The sequence below is a fragment of the Natrix helvetica genome, assembly GCF_964273705.1.
Source record: "Natrix helvetica genome assembly, chromosome: 2".
Classification (NCBI taxonomy): Eukaryota; Metazoa; Chordata; class Lepidosauria; order Squamata; family Natricidae; genus Natrix; species Natrix helvetica.
This window is the reverse complement of record NC_138552.1, coordinates 233,372,072-233,391,722: the sequence shown is the minus strand read 5'-3', so window position 1 is coordinate 233,391,722 and position 19,651 is coordinate 233,372,072. Positions and strand designations below refer to the sequence as shown.

General features: G+C 36.0%; 1 protein-coding gene across 7 annotated transcripts in view; it reads right to left on the bottom strand.

Annotated features, from left to right (window-relative positions):
• Positions 1–19,651, bottom strand: part of DAAM2 (dishevelled associated activator of morphogenesis 2) — a 239,767-nt gene that overhangs the window by 75,766 nt on the left and 144,350 nt on the right. For all 7 annotated transcript variants that reach the window (XM_081940830.1, XM_081940828.1, XM_081940829.1 and 4 more), the window contains 6 exons: positions 18,780–18,854; positions 15,031–15,125; positions 6,855–7,188; positions 2,038–2,148; positions 1,793–1,896; positions 272–338 (listed from right to left, as the gene is read on the bottom strand). In XM_081940830.1, coding sequence (XP_081796956.1) covers positions 272–338; positions 1,793–1,896; positions 2,038–2,148; positions 6,855–7,188; positions 15,031–15,125; positions 18,780–18,854 — 786 coding nt within the window. The remainder of the gene's footprint in view (positions 1–271; positions 339–1,792; positions 1,897–2,037; positions 2,149–6,854; positions 7,189–15,030; positions 15,126–18,779; positions 18,855–19,651) is intronic.

The following is a 19,651-nucleotide window of genomic DNA, read 5'->3' as shown; positions in this document are numbered from 1 at the left end:
AATTGTGGCATTTTAAGCATCATTGCCATAATAGTTCAGTTAAACGATGGGCTCCTGACAAGGTCTGAATTAACTTAATGATGAAAACTTTTTTTAAAAAAAAAAATCCTTGTTATACTTTTTATTTTGTATATATAAGAAAACTTCTCATTTTTCTTTAGTTATATGAAAACCATGTCTTTGTCCCGCAGAAAAATCTGGTATGTTTGTAGTAGTAGCTAAAGCAAACTAACAGTTCTTAGCTGCAAAAGTTTTCTAGGGGAACACCCACCATTTCAAACCTCTTCGCAAGTTCCAAGTCATCTTCATTTCGAACCATTTCAAAGAAATCTAAGTGCCTAGAGGAAAAATAAACATGTTCATCAGCTATATGTTATTCATAATGATGTGAGCTCAATTGGAATTAGTTTCCAAATTTGATATGCTGCCCTTAAATCAATGTGGACTGGGGGGGGGGGTGTCCTACATTCAGATATGATTTTCATGACATAATAAAAGGCAAAACTAGATCAATATGCTTATTTAGATTTAAGCACAATGCAGATGGTATCTTGAAAAACTGGAACTGCCATTTGAACCACAAAATAAGACCAACTGGGAGACAACTAAAAGTTATAAGTTGGCATCAACTGAAAAAATCAACTAAGGATGAACATTAAATATATAGCATGCAGATTCGTTTATTCTCAGAGAGAAATATAGTGTTGACCACTGTATGTTAAGTTTGGAGGTTTCAATTCTTCCTGTTTTATTATTTGCAAAATTCCCTTCCCCAGCCCCATTTTTTGTTTTGCTAGTTGGAAGAAGAATTGTTTTCCAATCTACTCTATGTCGCTCAAGCTGCTACATATTTTCAAGACTTCAAGAGGAAAGGGGGCAATTGCCCCTATATATTTAAATCATGCAGTTCATTTTATGATTTAGTTCATTTTATTTACATCAGTTTCCAGCTGCATGATAACTGCAATAAACATCAAGTGGGAATGTAAAATATGATTCAAACATAAAGTATTAGAATAGGAGAAAAATAGGATAACAAGATAACAAGAAATATCACAGCATTGATTCAATTAAAAGCCTGGGTGAACAAATAAGGTTTCAGCTGGAAACCAAAGGTTTACAAGGCTTGATACAACAATAACTGAACTGGTAATTCCATGGCCAAAAGATCTGCATTAAGACCACCAATATACATTCTAGCAAATGCACTTTCAAAACAGTATCCTTCCTTGGAAGGAATACGCTAGCTTGCAAGTAATAACTTTCAAAAGCTCTGTAGGTCTTAAGTCAGACTCAATTCAATCTTTATAAGAGCATTTTAAATTTTGCTGAGTAGCAAACTTTGGAATAACTAAAATATGTCTACACTCTGTTGCTCCCTTCAATAGTCTAGCTGTAGTATTCTGAACCAAGTACAGCTTCCAGACCAACTGAAAGGCAACCTGCTCAAAGCACATTGCAATATTTAGTTCTAAACTGATAGTTTAATATCCATGTACACAGTGTACATAGTCATTGTTCCCATGCATTTAATAAAAGTCTCCATATTTAGAGTCCGTTGGTATCCCAACCATATTGATTCCTCAGGAAGCATAGTATATTGATAAAACTTCAGTTATGTTATGCTAGCTGTACAATTGAAATTGTTGGTGTCAATTGTTTATTGTGAGGTGCCAGAACATGTACATTATGTGATCTGAAATATATTTAAATTCAAATGGACACGTTATGCTATATTAAACTGAATTAGAAGACAATACATTTGTCATTACAACGTAGTCTTTCGCTTCACCTGTCCAATGTTGCATTTTCATGTCCTCTGAGTTTGTCAATAACAGGCTGAATACCCAGCATTAGAAACTCATATCGTAGATGCAGTCGGAATTCCAAGTTGTCCTAAAAGAAAACAAAAGGCAAAAAAAGCCCTGATTCAAGTCCTGAAAATATAGATTAGAGAACTTAGAGAAGAATTAATTATGCCACAAACTTTTGCCAGCTATTTTCAGAGATTAAAAGAAATTCAGCACATACACTCACCTCTCCACTACCTGCATTCAATACAGCATTAATAAAGGACATGATGGCTGTTTTTAGGTTCACTTCATCACGATATCTCCCCATGCTTCGGTCTAGCTCATTGAGTAGAGTCTGTAAAGCAAGAGAAGTGGTAATAGCAAGACATGGTAGTAATTTATTTATTTATCATTAAATAAATTTCCAGAAGTTTGGGGTGCTCCAACACTGGAGACTTTTAAGAAGAGATTGGACACTACTTGTCTAAAATGGTATAGGGTTTCCTGCTTGAGTGGAAGGCAGGACTAGAAGATCTCCAAGATCCCTTCCAATTCTGTTATTCTGTTATTGAGATGAACTGAACAAAATTATATTATAGGATAATTAATTTTTTAAAGACCATGAAATCTGTTCAGATGCTTCAATGGGCTTGGGTAATTAAGCTGAGAAACTAGGGTTCATACAACACTGTGCATGATTTTTAAGCCAGATGGAATCAACTGGATAGCTTTAATCAACTGGAGTTGTGGTGACACAGTGATTAGAATGCAGTATTGCAAGTGATTTTGCCCACTGCCAGGAGTTCGATCCTGACCATCCATCCTTCCAAAGTCAGTTTAAAAAGGACTCAGATTGTTTGGGGGCAATATGCTGACTCCGTAAACTGCTTAAGAGACTGCTGTAAAGCACTATGAAGTGGTATATAAATCTGTGTGTGATTGCTATTTATTTATTTATTTATTTATTTATTTATTTATTTATTTATTTATTTATTTATTTATTTATTTATTCTTTTCTTTTCTTTTCTTTTCTTTTCTTCCATTTAGTCTCTCAATCATTACTTGCTGCATTAGGTCACTATGGGTTGGGTTGGGTTGGGTTGGATTTGGCTATACCTATTTTGTATGAACCAAGCTACTGTGGCTTGTAGACATGACTACAACAATGTAATGCATATCTCAGTGTATTCTATTCAATCACAATGATTAAGCAAATAAGTATTGCTAATTGTCTGCTTTTTTGTTGTTGTTTCTGGATAGTATTCTTGGATTGTGCCTGAACAATATGATGTATTTAATTCCATTTCAATTTAGAATTAAAAGTTGAGACTACAGAGCAAGGATAGGTAAAAGTAGTACCCTTCACTTCAAGCCAATGTGGGAGTTATATTCGAAAACATCTGGAGATTATCTATCCCAACTCTGGAGGATAGCCTATGTACTGTTATCCTTTTAATGCTCAGCAATCAACCTTGAAGTGAGATATTTCCTGTTTGTTTTAAAAAATTGATAGCCTACTATCCAGAGGATCATTGGGCTTACAATGTAACTGTTGGCTTTCCCCCCAGAGTAGATCTTATTTTCAGCACAACAGCCCATATGTTAGGGAGTGTTCATGCTATGTTATTTTCTCCCTTGTAATGGAAATGAATTCTTCTTGTCTTTCTGGGTATTTAGACATCTTGACAAATAATCATGCATGCTTTTCCAAATTGAAAGCATTAGCTGAGTTCTTTGTTCCCACTTATTTGGGTATGTGAATGACTGTTTGAGATAGCTATTCTATTTTAGGAAGTATAATAGACATTAAAATCTACATTATTAAGACTTTGAGGTTTGATTTGTGCTAATCAATCTTCAGGTTAAAAGAATAATACACTGATGAAAGCACTGTTGCAAAAGTCTGCTGTGTATAGGCCATATATCAAGGAATAAGTCTCCATTCTGGCATCTGTAATACACATTCACATATATGTATTTATATACATATGTAAAAAGGGAGATGGTTAGCCATACTGACTGACACAGAAGAGAATTGTGCTTACTACTTAATAAGAGAATTTCTAGGTTGGAAGAAGATGTTGTATAGACATATTCATTTTAATCATCTAGGAAGGGAAAGAGTTTCAAATGTTTTCTCCTTGGAATTATTAACCCACAATTTCCTCTTCAATCGAAGACCAAGAAAGCTAAAAAAAGAATCCTTCTACTCAGTGTCTTCACTTCTTTGTCATTTTGGCTGAGAGGATTTTTCATCATTAATTTTTACTATTCTGGAAGAACATTAATAACACTTTTGCTGTCAGTGCCAAAACATCAGGGCTGACGTTTGAGGCTGAATAGTTAATATCTAAGGGAAGAGGCAGGGAGACCTATGATGATTGACTGGAATTAACTTAACTCAGCAAATTTCAAGCCCTGTGGAATATTCCATTCTCTGGGCAAATCTAAATGATACTGCCTAAATGACAGAAGGCATTTCCTCTTAAAATGTCAATGGGAAGTTAAAGGATTTCCTAGATATTTGCATACCTTTGGTAATAAATATAACATAAAAAAGAGATATCAATTATACATTCCTTCCTCTTTCTATATAATATACATGTGGTAACTGCTACAGCTGAATATTGCGAAGACATTTTTCTGATAAAAATTTTATATATTTCTGATAAATTTTCTGTATATTTCACAATTCACCCCTTATCCAGAAAACTATTATAATTCCTCACAATTATCTGTCCATAGTTTGGGTAAGAAGTTAATCCAAATCTCAAAACATTTTAGGTGATTGATTTAGAGCACTATCATTTCAACCTTTTGGAAGTGACTAGATATTTGGTTTTCTACAACAACTGCTGGATTTTAATCACAGAAATCTGACAAGCATTACCGCATGACTATTTATAATGGTAGAAGCAGCTACATTAGATTTAACATTGAATCTGATATGTTAATGCTAGCTCTTCTAACACCAAACAGAAGGAAGGAGGGAGGGAAGGAAGGCCTGAAGTACCTTGGAAAAGTTTAGACTATTGAAAGGAATTTTGCAGAAAGAAATGATGGCATTTAGTTTCAGAAAAACAGATAAACAAGAAAATAAAATGAAATTATGTTCGGAATGGAACTAAAAAAAAAACAAGCAGGCAAAGATTCATCCTTAACTCCTTTTACACTACACATGTATATAGGCACATTCTACGCATTCATGGAAAAAATCGGATGTTAGTTCCTAAAGGTTCCTAAAATACTCAACAATAAACAATAACTTGTCAAAAATGTAGTCTTACATTTTTACACATATTCTGTAAAAAAAATAATGCTATTCCATACTAATTAAGAAATGACTTTTTCCCCGTTATTTTTATTCACTTTTAGATTGTTAAAGAGACAGATTAGGCAGGGAATTTCTAGCTTTAGTTTTTCATTTCACTGTTTCACAAAATTGTTAAATGCTCCTATATATACAATATTGGTTCTAAGAGCAAAAATTCCCATATCAACATATTTTTAAAAAATACCTGACTCCAAAATTACTTGGCATGCATGTAAATTTGGTATATCACAAACCGAGATGTTCAATATTTGGATCTGTAGGAGGAAATATGCTTTGGATCTGGCATGAGCACATTTCCTGTACCTGTCGCTGGTTCCTTAAACAAGTCAAGGAAAATAGATGCCTGAATTAAAAGAAGTGACAGAGCAATGGGGCATAGTTTAATTCCTTAGGTTTCCCTTAACTCAAAAGTATATTATCATGATAAAGCCTGGCCACTACACTGAGTTCGTCCACACTTGATCCAAAATCCTATTCCTGCTTTCAATCCAAGTATTGCACACCTATAATTGCCAAATTTTAATCACAACTTTAAGACTCAGTTTTCTGAGTATGATGAAAGTGTTTCCAAAAGCAAAGCAAATATACTCAGTGTTCATCCTATGAACTGCTCTGTTACTACATATCCACATTTGGTTCAATGTTTGGATACTTATTTCAATCCATGTAGTCTTTCTAAGCAACTTGAAGTACACATACTTATACTGTATATACTCTCTTATCATTATTTTGTAATGCTAGTAATATTACTGCTAAAATAAATGTTAGGACAAATGCAGTCAGCAGGATGCCACAGGCTCACAGCTCTGACTGATTAAATTTTGAAATTATTTCAGCCAGTCAATAAATACTTGGAAAGTTACTCATAAAAAGTCTGGCATCACTTTTATTTAGAAAAATGTCTCTCGGATCCACTGTTATTCTATGAAAAGACAGAAAAGGTGGATAGCTATCTGTTCAAAAAATAAATAAAAGTTGAATTGGTATAAAAAGCCTAGAAGAGAGTGGGAAGAGAAGCTTCTCTCGTTTTTCTTCCTTTCTTTTTTTCTCTGAAAAACAATTGCTATAGGATTGACCATTTTATGTCAGTTGTTCTTTTGGCTACTATACTCTGAAATCGTCTAGCTCAGCATAGTGGCCCAAAATTCTCACAAACCCAGGGAGGAATTCACATATTATTGATTTTATGCTCTAGGTGAAATGTCTGTCTTGAGTAGTAATGTGAAGTTAAGATATGGAAGGTTACTAAACAAAATAATACAAATATGATCCTAGACTTGGTCTGGACAGTCTAGAGAAAAGAAGGACTAGGGGTGACATGATAGCAGTATTCCAGTAGTTGAGGTGCTACCACAAAGAAGACGGAGTCAAGCTATTCTCCAAAACACCTGAAGGCAGGACAAGAAACAATGGATGGAAACTAATCAAGGAGAGAAGCAACCTGGAAATAAGGAGAAATTTCCTAACAGTGAGGACAACAGTGAAGAGCAGCTTGCCTTCAGAAGTTGTAGGGTTTCTTACAACTTACCCACTGGAGGTTTTTAAGAACAGTTAAAGTCCAGTTTTAAGACTGGACAGCCACCCATCTGATGGTGTAGGGTCTCCTACTTGAGCAGGGCGTTGGTAGAAGACCTCCAAAGTCCCTTCCAGCTCTATTTTGATTGACTGATCCTGTTTTATGCAAAAACTAGCTCTACAGGTCATCTTGCTCAATTCATCATTTTTACCTGGAACCTTGTTCTCTCCGCTGCATAGACCTGGTAATGAAGCATGGCCTGAAGAACTTTTTTGTGACCTCCTGGCACTAAGCAAACAGCCCCAAGGATCTCCAGCACAGCAATCTTGGTCTTGATGTTCTCCATACGTAAGCTCTGTGAAATTATATTGATGCTTTCCGGGTGGGCTAGAACATGGGCTCGTCCTTGGGAGTTGTTCATCAGAGCCTTGATGCATCCTATAACGGATGTGTGTATACGGCTTTCAGAGGTTTCATAGTCCATACTCTTCAAAAAGTTCAGCAAGCAGCTCAGGCCATCCAGCTCAATAAATCTTACTACGAATCTGTTCAGAGATAGGGGGAAAAAAAGGACAATGAAAGCACTTGGCATAAATGGTGTCAGATTAATAAAACAACCAAATTGTCTTTTCTCTTAATTTGGGAAACTCTAAAGTGTACACAGCTGAGGATCTGGGCAAACTGCTTTACGGAGGCAGATGTGTATGTGGAATAAAATTCATTCAGCACCCCCTGCTTTCTGCTACAAAGAGAAATTGCATTATGGATCCAACATCATGCATTTAAATGACTTGAAATAACATAAGTTGAAAAAACAATGACTCACCTGATCTAACAAAACAATTTCTACAAGGATAAAGGTTTGAGCAATACTTGCTGTCCTCCTCCCCACCTTATTAACAGCCTTTTGACCACATTTTCTCCTATCTAAGCATCTTTTTTCTATGTTAGAAAATAACTAACACAATGTCCTCATTGGTCGGTCAGTTGTTTGGTTGAAATACTGATGGAAAAAATAATAGAAATTCACGTCCAACAAACAATCTGATTTTGTATTTCTTTGTTGAGACATGAAAATAAAAGATTGCCCAGTATATTACATAAAGTTTACTTTTCTGTCAATAGAAAATTAAAATTAAAAGCATGTACCAGTTCACTTTAAACTGCAAATCATCTACTAAAATAGATAAAATACTATTGCCCACTATTTATCTACATATAGTTACATTTTCCTTATTTATGAGAATATTAAACCTATAAAGTTCATTGGCTGAAAATTCTCTTTAGAATATGCTTCTTTACAAATAAAAAATGATTTTATCCTCAACAGCCAAGGGGGGGAAATCTATATTTCAATCTTTCTTTTAGACTATCCAGTATTTCCTGAGATCTCAGTTAGAAAAATGGCTATTGCAATTATGACATTATACAGTTACCTATGGATGTAGGTCAACAACTTAAAAATAGGCATTTTTCCAACCATATGATGTACTTAATAAAGTGGAAAAGTGGGGGGAAATCATACTACTCATAAATAATTTATCATAAGATATACAGACCAGAGAAAATAAGAGAAAATTATTTATTGACACTTAAAATATCTATCTGGAAACAAGGCACCTTACTTTATTCAAATGAATTGGCTTTTAATTTGTTTCCAGGTACAATTCAATAAATTCAAGATGACGGGTGCTGACCGTGCACTGCTTGGGGTAAAATGATATCGTGAGAGTCAGAGACTCCACCAATCCCCAAATCAGCCTTCTTAACACTTCCACATTATATTAAAGTAGTATCTTTTTAAAATGGTTCTAACCTTGCAAGATGGCTATATCCCAAAGTTCCCCAATTCATTCTTATAACTTAAATATACCACACAGGAATGCTGAAATTCTGGTATATTTGACAATTTGGGAGGGAGAAGAAAGCCTGAAGCTCCATATGCAGTTATGCACAGAATCTGAAAAGGTAGCATCCTGATCTGTGAAGGACCAATTTCCCCAAAATGAATCTGTCCTGCATATCAAGATTTCCTTTGCAAGTTCTGAGTCTCTTGTGAATTCCTACACTTCCTGAGACAGATTTTTGGATAGTTGTATAAACATTTTATACTCCCTCTAGGGAGACACATTTCATTTGTTCACCAATAATCTTCCAGGAACTGATGATGGCTTATATTTAGAAAGGACTTTAGTTCTAATCCTCTTTACTGTTTTTATCACATGCTATTTTTATCACATGGTATTGAAAAAATATTTGTTTGCTACTGTTTTTTCCCTCCTGCTATTATGTGTTTTCTATTTCTAAAGTTTAAAATGATGTGTTTTACTTTGATTTGTTGTAAGCTCCCTAGGCCTCTGTGGAACACACACGCACACACACACACACACACACACACACACACAATCTCTCTGTCTTACAAATACTTACAGAATAAAACCCCAAGAGGTGTTTAAGTTTGTACCACACCCTACAACAAATGGAAACTTTAGTAATGTTTGGTCTTTCAGAATTTCATTTTTTTCTATTCCACTGTTTGCAATATTTGATCTTTTCCTGCATCATTATAATACTACATAGATTTAAGAAGATGGATAGCCATGAAACCTAATCTTGTGATACTGGCTAGTGATGCAGAGATGGCTATACCACTCATGGAACTGAATGGCTGAGCATTCATTTGCCAATGCTACTTGAAGGAGCTGCTTCAGTGTACTTAATTAATCAAGACATGGTAAGGCATGGCCACTTTATATAGACCTACAAGAAAGGAGTTAATAATCTGGGAAATGATGCATGCATGGAATCCCTGCTGAAAGTTTCTGCAACACACAATCAAAAAACAGTCTGATCAATATTTTTGGTTGGTATAATGTAGAGTTACATTTGTGGTAAGATGCAAAAATGGACAACTTTAAAATCATAGAATCACAGGGCTGGAAGGGACCTTGGAAGTCTTGTATTCAAAGCCCCTGCTCAAGCCAGCAGTCCTTATACCATCCCAGACAAATACAATACAATACAATACAATAGAGTTGGAAGGGACCTTGGAGGTCTTCTAGTCCAACCCCCTGCCTAGGCAGGAAACCCTATACCATTTCAGACAAATAGCTATCCAACATCTTCTTAAAGACTTCCAGTGTTGGGGCATTCACAACTTCTGGAGGCAAGCTGTTCCACTGATTAATTGTTCTCACTGTCAGGAAATTTCTCCTCAGTTCTAAGTTGCTTCTCTCCTTGATTAGTTTCCACCCATTGCTTCTTATCCTACCCTCAGGTGCCTTGGAAAATAGTTTGACTCCCTCTTCTTTGTGGCAACCCCTGAGATATTGGAACACTGCTATCATGTCTCCCCTAGTCCTTCTTTCTATTAAACTAGACATACCCAGTTCCTGCAACCGTTCTTCATATGTTTTAGTCTCCAGTCCCCTAATCATCAAATAGTTGCTCAATCTTTTCTTGAAACCTCCAATGATGGAACATCCACTTTAAGATGATAAAAATCAAAACTCAACAAATATCCCTTGTTAAATTCAAATGTGTGCTACTGACAATGTATCTCTTCTAGCCTAAAGTAGTCCATAAATATTAAAAAATGGTACTGAGAGGTACATTTCAAGTGGCCTGCGGCAGAACAAAACAATTCAAATCTAAGATGGAACCAATACAATTTCCATGAAACAACCATTTGAGGCCTAACTGTGCAAATATGTAGGCCTGTTTCAGATATTTGGAGTTTCAAAATTTGGCACAACTCATGTGGCTCCCAATATCAGATCACTTTGCAGCATTTCCGTAAGATGAGACCATAAAATAATATTGTTTTTAAATTTTATTTGAGCTTCCAATGCATATGCACAAAATATATCAAACAATAGAAATCTGGAATAACTATATTTTATTCCTAAAGAGGAATCAGAGAAACTATATAATATTTGGGGCAGATTCCTTGCATAGCTTATCTCGTTGGTAACCTTATCTCACTGGTTACAAATCTGGAGAAAACCAAAGCTTTACAGAGAGTATCAAGAGATTTAGTTTGAGGTTTGGTACCTGTTCCAGCCTGAACTTTAAAATTAGTCTTTGCGCACAAACAAAGCTTAAGAGCAAACACATACCACAAATGGTTAGACAGAAATGCATTAAATGGCCAGGATATAAAAAATCACTTTGGGATTGCATTCTTTCCAATCTTCACTGGCATAAGCAATGAAAAAGCATGAAGATGGCAATGATTTGCTTGTCTATTGTTAGTTTTGGCTTTCCAGTTCCAGGATTGCATTTCTCATTTCCCCAAAAAGGTAAGTGTTGCTTTGTGTGACTTACAGTCTTGGCATTTAAGTAACATTTTCATCTTAACATTTCTTTGCTGTTTTTCACCTATGGATGAGTTTTTCAGATGAGGAAAAACATCAGTCGATGCTTTTCAGAGAGGAGAAAAACCTATTTGAGGAAAACTTAACACAGCCAAGTAAAAGTTATGATAGAATTGGTTTTCTTTCCCACCTAGTAAAGCTTTCCAAAGGGGACTTGGCTTCAATGCCCTAAGCAAAGCATTCTTTCAAAACTAATTTGCAGAACAACATTCCCATCTGCATCAAAGGAGGGGACACACAACAGTGGCGTTTGGTGTTACCTTCTTGAGGTCTCATCCAGCAAACCTTCAATCCTTGAAAACCCAATAGGCAATATGCCCGCTTAGGAGCTATTGTTTCTGAAATAACCTGGAAAACCCCATATTCTCCATCTTAGGATGTCTTTTGTGTTCTTATTTTTCTTGTAGAAAACCGTAAGACTTTAATTGACTGAAGCACTTAGCTTGGATATTTCTATACATTGCAATTATTCTACATGTTCTAAAAACTAGTTGCATTTGCATATTGTGCCAAGCCATCATATAGATTTTTTTAAGATCCAATCTGGATCAGTTTTTTAAAGTCTTGCTCTGTTTTGTAAACCCAGCCATTGCAATTTGAACAATGTTGCTCCTAGTCCAACAAATGACACCTATGGTTGATTCAACTACTGTAGACAAGCATGCATCTTGAAATTAAATGTATGTTTAGTTTAGATAAAAATGTATTTAGTTTTTGTTTACTCCATCCACTTCTTAGAATACAGTCACTGGAATACAGTCATTCACAATGAAACCCTTGCCTAACAAAAATTGTGCTCTTTATGGACAGAGGATTTAAAAATGTCCTACAGAATCATTTCTTTGAGTTTCATTCATATCGCATTCTATGGAAATGGAATGTCATAATTAATTTGCCCTGCACATCTTAAACCTAGCTGGCAACTGCTCTTCAATTCCATGTTTACTTCAGATATTATGATCAAGCAACATGTTCACCATTGAAAAATCCTGGTCTTATATCCTGGTCTAAAATATGGATTGAAATAGGTTCCATCTACCAGAAGTCATGAGAAGAATAAGACAAAGCATGCTAAAATAAAACACACATTTTCCAATGACTTCTTTAAAAAATCAGCTAGATGATGGAAGTTATTTCTTGGCTAAAAGAAAATGAGTTTTCTTGATACTTTTCCATTTTGTTCAATCTTTAACAAAAGTCCAGCTAAGTTTTGCCTATTCTATTTAGAACTTTTTTCTTTTCCACAACATCCTGACTTGCCGAGGTAACTGATGATTAACAGAAGCGGCACTACACATTTTCCCCTGTGTTTCAAAACCTGATATTTTTATTATCGTAGTTGCTGATGATTAAAACCAACTCACAAGGAATCTTCACTCTCTTCCAATTGTTCCTTTCATGTTATTGTCAGGTCTTCCCTAAGCAGTGTGACTGAATGTTTTGCAATTGCTGAATTGGCTCTAATTGCTAAAGCATTTCTACAGTTCAGTTGTACCAGACTTGGAGATATGTACAACGGCTACTATTAAAGATCAACTTTATTGTAAAAATCTACCTTTCATACCAAAGGACCCATTCGCTTTACCAAAATACATTTGAGTTCAATTTGGACCTCAAACTCTTATTACAAAGGAAAAAAAGGCTGTTCTATTAATGTGGTCCTCTTGTGGCCATGTAACTATCATCTGAAAGAACAATGGACTTTCACTAAATATACAGGAGATTCCCTCCAGTACAATTGAGGCAGACTTTTTTATTTCTAGAATAAGGCCAGCTACTTGCATGCCCAAATTTCTTCTTACTTTATAGACATCATTGAATCAAATAAAAACGAACAAATACAATCAACAGTTATAGACGATTTATCTTGACGAGCAGCAAAATCCCTTGCAGAACTGTGTTTTTCTACCTCAAGATAGAAAAGGCACCAAGGCACCAAGGCAGAGATAATCTGGCTCATAATTCTTACTAAGTAGGGATGATGTAATGGTGTCCTCTCTTCATGGCACTGCTTATTTAGCTAATTTGCATTGGATCTCTGTGGCCTTTGACGATGTACACAGCCCTAATGTCAAGAACATCTCTGGACCAAATGTAGAAACATCTTGGTGAAAGTTCAAAATTCAGCAGCTCAGTCACTTGAAAGGCTTGTATGAGATATACAGAAAGTTTACCTCCTCCCTCTGTTTTAAGTTTTATACCACCGATGTCCGAGGGTGATCTTGGAAACAGGAAAGATTCTGCAGATGTGTTTAATATGTTGTGATTATTTCTGAGCTACAAATGAGGTGTCCTAAGTGCAAAGTTTGACTTCTCTTTGGCAAAGAATGATACAAACCTAATTAGAACGGAATCAGCTAGCAAGATATATAAACACTTCATAAAATTAATTTTATGGGTGAGTGTATGCCATAAACATATTCAATTTTGCCAGATATTCAATATGAACACTAAGGCAACTTTATTGCTTACTCCAGGTTCAGCCAGAGGTGTGATTATAAGGCTTTCTAACTGGCATTACAAAACAGCAACCATCCTTTTTTGGTTCCAAGACCAATATCTTGGGGGACTTTCTATCAAAAAGGACTGGATAGAGCCACAAGAACCTCTCTTTTCCATTAAAGACCGAACTGGCTTAGGTAACGAGTGTTGGCATATAGTCAATCCTGCAATAAGCAAACTGAGTCTCTGGAATCAGTTGAGCTATGAGACTTAGCTTAAAATTTGGCTTGGCGATTGCTAAAAAAGAAAAAAAAAGTGGGGGGAGAGGATAAGCCCTCAGGGCTGCAGCCAGCAATTTAGAAGCAAAGACTTTATGTGATACTTTGTGGCTGCTGCTGCTGACACTCATTACAGCTGTTATAAACAAAGGAAATAAATGCCTGCTGTCAGAGGTCTTTAGCCAAAGTAATGCTGGACTTATTTGGAAAAAAATCCAAATGAACTCCGAAAGGTTTCAGAAAAAAAGCCAGTCCTATTAGTAATGTCTTTCCTGGCATGATAGAAAAGGATGATAGGAAACTATATATAGTATACACGTTATGGACATGTAGAAAAATTGTGGCAAGTAGAAAAATTGTCTACACTATCCATTGCCTATTATGGAATAACTTATTGGGACAAAAAAGGTTGATGAGGCTGATTAATCAATAATTGGAAGTACTGTATCATTGTTTTTAAAAACCTTACGTCAGCAACAGAAGGAAACGTGGCTTGGTTACATCCTCTGTGATTTCTCCCTCTCTGATATTCAGCAAGTTTCTATCATGGAAGTACTGAACCAAAGTGAAGAGCAATTGTTGGACTACAAATCTCTGCGCAACGCTAGTGATTCATGCAGAAAACTAAAAGCAGATTGCCTAATATTTTATGCTAACATATCAAGATTCTACTGGAGGAGATTCATCCTGTGCAACAACTGCGTATAGCCTACACAAATGGAATTTAGCAGGAGTGAAGATTTTATCAAGTTCTATGTACAAACTTCCCATGTTTCCTGCTATTTCTGTCATTTCGTATATTAGAAGCTTAGCATTTCACATAGTGGTAGTAATAAAGTATTGGAATTGTAAAAGCTGTTAAGACCCAGAACAGATTTAAGCAGTGGAGAAAGGAGATGTATAGAGTTCACATATGAAAGCATCAACTAGATTATCAGAAAGGCAGACGGATTTGAAGGTTAAAAAAAAATAACTAGAAAGGGGAAAAAAGATTTTCAACATTCAATATTGTTCAGATGGAAGGTGTCAAAGAAGAGTAAATTTAGAAAGGGAAATGTATATAATTGTTTGAGATATAAGCTTAGGTATACTTAAAAAAGAAGGTGGAAGGTGACAGACTACTCTGTAAACTTCATTCTAAAATAAAATAAAATGTATCTTCAATTAGCCTGGTGTTGTCTCATGGTATTTAGAGAACAAGGGAAGTTGTATCTTGTATCTCATTTCTTCCATGATAGTTTTAACCTAAAAAGCATCCGAAAAATGAAAAATATATATATATATGACATACCTCATGGGCTGAGTTCGCAGAGCTGTTTTCAAGTCTTCAACTATTTTATTCCTCATTTCTGTTTCTTCTTCATCAAAAGCATATAAGGTCTGCATCTGTTTGGATGAGACCATGAAAGAGTTATGAATCCAGAACAGGAGAAGAGATGCAATTATTGAGTAATTTAAGATTAATCAAGCACTACCCACCAATCAAGTTGGAGAAACCATTTGGATGCTGTCAAGAAAATAAAACCTTCAGCAACAAAGCTGAAAGAAAAGATTCTACTTTCTAGTAAGCCTCTCTGATTTTGAAAGTTTGGATGTCAAATAGACATGATTAAAATTTCTTTGTATATTTCATTTTTTACCTGCAGTTGATTTTAAATAACTGCAAGAAGAAAAAAGTAAAAAGAAAAAACCCACCAATATTCTCAGACATTTACAGTAAGGTAAAGGTAAAGATTCCCTCCGCACATACTGTATGTGCTAGTCGTTTCCAACTCTAGGGGCAGTGCTCATTTCAGTTTCAAAGCTGAAGAGCCAGCACTATCTGAAGACATCTCTGTGGTCATGTGGCCGGCACGACTAAACACCGAAGGTGCACGGAATACTGTTACCTTCCCACCAAAGATGTTTTTCTACTTGCATTTTTATGTGCTTTTGAACGCTAGGTTGGCAGAAGCTGGGACAAGTAATGGGAGCTCACTCCGTTACGCGATGCTAGGGATTTGAACTGCCAAACTGCCAACCTTTCTGATCAACAAGCTCAGTGTCTAAGCCACTGAGCCACCATGTCCCTTGCATTTACAGGAGCAAAATTTTCAAATAAAGTTTCCATTAAAAATTTTCTTTCACTCATACCCTTTATATCCTACTCCTTTTTCCCAAAACTTTCCATCTCATTTTGTGTTTGCAGTTTAAGAATCCAGAGTTGGATATTCCAATAGAAGTCTAAACTTCAGGATGGTCAGTCAGTGAAGTAATTTGACCTTTATACTGTATGCTATTCAACTGGCCCAGAGATTTGGACTAAACCTTTGAGAGTAACCTCTGTGGAAAGTCAAATTCAGTCCACTAAAGCCAAGCAAGTTACTGTCTCTCTTAACAGAGAGGGCAGTCCTTTACAGCAAGAAAGTAAAAAAGAATTAAACCAAACATTAAAAAGCTAGCAAGAAAAAGTTTTAAAAAATCAACCTCAGTAGAAGAAAATAAAAATATTTTAATTTTTGCTTTCTTCTATTAAGTAATATTTTTTCACTCGCTCACTCCCAAGTACCCTCTGCCCTTTGCCAATAAAGGTTATAGTGAATTTTTTTTCTTAGAGTTGCGGTTACTGAACAGTTAAGATTTCTGTCTAAATGAAATTTAAACATTGCAAAAATCAATCACCCCAAAATACTCTCATAGATAATCTCTCTCCAGTAGTGGCTGCCATTAAGGAACTAATCTTATTCCTACCAGCCTTTTGTGGGGGATTTATCCATAAAGATGGAACAGCCATATATCCGCAGTATCAAATAACTTAGAGCTAATTTGTGAGTGTACATTTTTTAAAAAAAACAGCAAAACTCCTCATCCAGTGACTTTGACACCTGAACAAGGAAAGTGGAAACATCTGACATCATTCTTATAGGAACTGCCTATACATTAACCTTCATGCATTGCCTGTTCTTTGTCCCCATTGTTTATAGAAGTGGGTTGAACTGAAAGTTATCCAAAGTGGAGTTAGGTGTGCTGAAAGATGTATTTTCTTTTCTGCTCCATCAAACTGTTATGTTCCAAGTAAATTATTTCTAAATTATGAAATTTAAATCCGTAACAGCTGTCTTGTTGGCCTTTGACACACACACATCATAGGTTCGGGGTAGTCACGGTTCTAAAGAGCAGCTTCAGTCATTCGTTTGCAAACCTTTCTAACAAAATGAATATATCTTGGAGTACAAGTACTGACAAGTTTCCAAAAGCAACACAGTAGTGTAAAAGTAACTTTTCTTTCTTCTCATAAAGCAGGAAAGGGCTTGCATTATTAAGTTCAAGCTACTGAAGACAGAAAGAAGAATGCCTGAACTGTTCACCATTTTATATTGCTGAAAGAGGAGGAAGGAAAGATGGTAGTAATAATGATTATCATATGTTTATAAGTACACAGAAGTACAAAGATCCATTCCACCAAATGCTTCATATGTTTCAGAACAAGATAAGAGAAGTGTTTCCTAAGAACTACCAAAACATGCCTATTTTCCTTGCCTCTCACTGAATCCAGAAAAGCATAAACTATTTATTTGTTCTACAGGCCAAAAAGTTATCAGGATTGCCCTTGAATGGCTAGGGAAGAGGGTGGAAACATGGCATCATAGATCCATAGCTAGATACATTGAGGTGAAAATGAACAGAAAGATAACCAGATAGTCTGAAAGTTTTGGACTGGATCAAAGCAAAGCCAAAAAGATGATTAGTGGGCTGGAGGCTAAAACATATGAAGAATGGTTGCAGGAATTGGGTTTGCCTAGTCTAGTGAAAAGAAGGACTAGGGGTAACATGATAGCAATGTTCCAGTGTCTGAAGGAATGCTACCAGAAGGCAATACAGAAACAATTGATGGAAACTAATCAAGGAGAGAATAAACCTAGAACTAAGGATACATTTCCTAACAGTGAGAACAATCAACCAGTGGAACGGCTTGCCTTCAGAAGTTATGAATGCCCCATCACTGGAGGTTTTCAAAAGATACCAGACAACCATTTGCCTGGAATGATAACGATCTGCTGCTTGTGCAGGGGTTTGGAGACCTCCAAGGTCCCTTCGACTTTCTGTCATTGAAGATTAGTGAAGTAGCCTTTTTTAAGTTAAAAAAATATAAGTTAAGTTAAAAAATATATAAATAGAGATAAAGGCATGCTGCTTTTACCCTCTTTAAATAAATATGGAAGGGTTCCTAGCTAGCATCTTCATTTTTCATTTCTCTCCATAAATGTAAGAGCTTAGAGATAGAGTGCAAAATTGCTTATTGGCAGCCATAGGCTCTTTTGTGATCCCTTTTCTTCAAGTAAGGCCAAACTTCAGAGGGGTCCCCCCCCATTTTTACATCATTTAGGATATTTAAAACAGGACGCGGTTGCTCAGTGGCTAAGACACTGAGCTTGTCGATCAGAAATGTCAGTAGTTTGGCAGTTTGAATCCCTAGTGCCGCATAACGGACTGAGCTCCTGGTACTTGCTAACCTAGCAGTTCGAAAGCATGTAAAAATGCAGTAGAAAAATAGGGACCACCTTGGCAGGAAGGGAATAGTGTTCCATGCACCTTCAGCATTTAGTCATGCCGGCCACATGACCACGGAGATATCTTTGGACAGAGCTGGCTCTTTGGCTTTGAAACAGAGATGAGATCCACCCCCTAGAGTTGGGAACGACTAGCACATATGTGTGAGGGGAACCTTTACCTTTAGGAGATTTAAACTGCAAAATAATACTCTAAAGCCCCCATGCCTCAAGAGTCCTGAAAATCTTCTAAAATAGGTTTTGACCAACCCAATTTTGGACTACTAACCTTAACCTGCAACAGAAAGCCTGGGGCAATGCTTGAGTTGATAGCAGTTGCACCATTGGCTTAAAATCTTTGTGACTATTTACAATTTAGGAAAATGTAGAAAGATGAGGAGGCTGCATTATTTCTAAGAATCAGGCCCTCCAACAGCACTAGAGTGGATGACGAGATCAAGCAGAGTTAGACAGATCAAGACAATTTCTAGAGAGTAAAGGTGTTACTTACTGCTGCCATGGAATTGATGCGATCAATATAATAGTCTGGCCAGCTTGTGGCAAGCTTGTTAGGATCTTCTTGTTCCTGAAACAGAAAATAAAGAAAAAATATATAGCAAAAAAATTCAGAGTCAATTCAATTTGACTGGATGTCTTCTGCAGTGTCCTCTCAAAACAATTCATGAATTAAATAAAATGCTAATATCACAATTCTACCTTTCTTAGAATCAACATTTTAAAACCTTAGTTTTTCCTACCAAATTTCACCATCAGCTCTGTTTTTTCTAGTTTCTGTTTTCTCTCCTACACATCTACAGGTTTAAATGACGTAAAATAAAAGGCCCTAATATCCAAGCCAAAAAACAAACTTTAAGAATAACAGCAATATATGATTCATTAAGATGAAGTTCTTCTGTGCGCCCAAGTGATCCTTTAATTCCTGTTGTTTTCTGGCATTATTTCCCATTCTCACCCAGATAAGAATATGAGGTGGGTGGTGGGCATCATTTGGCCAAGTGACACATGGCTCTATTGGGATCCTCAGTCTCCATCACCACATATTCTAAGTACAAAATATACCATTAGACCTTTAAGCGATATAGGTCATTTTTCAGAGGAAGTAGGTAAAAGAAGACATTCATATTAGAAATCCCTTCATCCTGCTGGGACAACTTCCCAAGTTGTGTGAAGGACACCTACCTAAAGGATCTGTCCAAGGTCCTGAGAGACCCTAATATCTTGCTTTATTTAGTTCCAATTAGACTGATTCATTTTCCCAGATGGCTTCTAACTGAGATGGTTTTATTAAACTAGATCAAGATACCTCATTTTGATATTGCTGGGGGGAGGATTTGTTCCACAGTCTTAATTAACAACAACCCA